This window comes from Psittacula echo (genome assembly GCF_963264785.1).
Source record: "Psittacula echo genome assembly, chromosome: 27".
Lineage (NCBI taxonomy): Eukaryota > Metazoa > Chordata > Aves > Psittaciformes > Psittacidae > Psittacula > Psittacula echo.
This window is the reverse complement of record NC_137762.1, coordinates 2,149,438-2,151,164: the sequence shown is the minus strand read 5'-3', so window position 1 is coordinate 2,151,164 and position 1,727 is coordinate 2,149,438. Positions and strand designations below refer to the sequence as shown.

The following is a 1,727-nucleotide window of genomic DNA, read 5'->3' as shown; positions in this document are numbered from 1 at the left end:
GAGAAGCTGCGAGCCTGCTGGACCACGCCGGCCGTGGATGGTGCAGCGGCAGCTAACATAAAGCTTCAAGGAGGAGCAACCGTGTTGGTCTCCTGCAAGTGGTCCAGATCATTCCCTGAACTGGGAAAACCACGGCCCCATCAGAGCGTGTGGAATGGGAACTGGTCATCCCGAGGGGCAGAAAGGGCTTGTCTCCACCTGTGTGAGACCCACATCCCACAACCCCAAGGAGGGAGGGAAAGGAGTTGCAATGTCTTGGCAATGGCTGATCCCAAGTGCTGGAGTGCATCAAGTCCTGCAGGGTGAAGCCACCTTCATGAGCATCTCTGGGGGAGAAGATCATCACGGTGGCACCTATTGGGGTAGGACAGGAGGACCACTGAGCCTTCCCCAGCCACGTCCTGCAGAGATGCTCAGAAGCCTCTCACCCCATAGTGGTGACCTCCCAGTTGTGTCCATCCTAGAACCAGCTCCACGACGATGCTCGACTCTCTGCAGCAAGGATTGGGGTCTACCTCTGCTTTGCTACTCATTGAAGATGGCATTGAGCTGGGGAGGAGCTACGTGCTGTGGGTAGGACTCGTAGCCCATGTCTATGGGGATCTCGTAGCGGGGCATCGCGCTTTGGAAGTGGGAGGCATGTCCATGTGCTCCAGCCAGGCTGACCGAGGGGTAGTGGGCCATGAAGGTGTAGGATTTATCCAGGTCTGGAGACCCATCTTGCTTCAAGGAGAAGTTCCCACTGATGCTCAGGGGCGGCGTCAGGGGACCCTCATAGGGAGGAGTGGTGCAGTCAGAGGGATGGTTTCCAAAGGAAGCATCCACCAAGCTCTTGAAGGCGGGGGGCTTTAAATGCAGCAGATGGGTTTCCATGGTCCCATAGGGTGGGCTTGGGAGCCCCGGGGACTGGTAGCTGAAGGAATGGCTGGATACGGCCGATTCACACAGCGGGGCCTTCTCCTCGTGCTTCTCCAGGAACAGGGTCTGTGGTCCCAGCTGCAGGCACCCGGCCACCAGGTTACTGGTGGGCTGGGACAAGCCCTTGCAGAGCATCTCCACGAAGCTCTTCCCTTCGGGAGTCTGCCCCGTCTCGAGCACCTCGGACAGAGCCCAGATGTAATTCCTTGCCAGCCTCAGGGTCTCGATCTTGGACAGCTTCTGGGTCTTGGAATAACAGGGCATTACCCTCCTCAGGTTGTCAAGAGCATCATTGAGGCCGTGCATCCGCGTGCGCTCCCGGGCATTGGCCTTCACCCGCCGGGCCCTGAACCGCTCCAGCCTCGCCTTGGTCATCTTCTTCTTCTTTGGTCCTCTCCTCTTGGGTTTTTCCCCATCGTCCTCTTCCTCCTCTTCCTCCTCGATGCTGTTGTGCTCTTCGCTCAAGGCAGACATCAATGCGAAAGGACCTTGCCTGCTGTCCTCTGCCTTCAGCTCGTCCTTGGAGCCCAATGCTTCGTCCATCCAGGGTTGGGTGCTCACGAGCTCTGCCATCTCTTTGGGCTTGGCATAAGTCTTGGTCATCTCTGATCTCTGCAACAGAGGGACAAGGAGATGTCAAGGAATTGCAGCAGAAGAGTCACCCAATGTAAGGGAGGCATTAGGGGCTGAGCTTAGAATCATCCCCCAGAGACATCAGCTTCTTTCTGTCCAATGATGGTACCCATAGCACCTATTCATCCATCATCTACCTCTTTATCCATCTACAGTATCAGAATCATCCCCCAGAG

At 56.7% G+C, this 1,727-nt stretch overlaps 1 protein-coding gene across 1 annotated transcript; it reads right to left on the bottom strand.

Moving 5' to 3' along the window:
• Positions 1 to 525: 525 nt before the first annotated feature.
• On the bottom strand, positions 526 to 1,521 carry NEUROD4 (neuronal differentiation 4; the record flags this gene model as incomplete). Its single annotated transcript, XM_080635345.1, has 1 exon — positions 526 to 1,521. The coding sequence occupies one exon, from the start codon at positions 1,519 to 1,521 to the stop codon at positions 526 to 528; it is 996 nt and encodes a 331-aa protein (XP_080491471.1).
• Between the last annotated feature and the right edge of the window lie 206 nt (positions 1,522 to 1,727).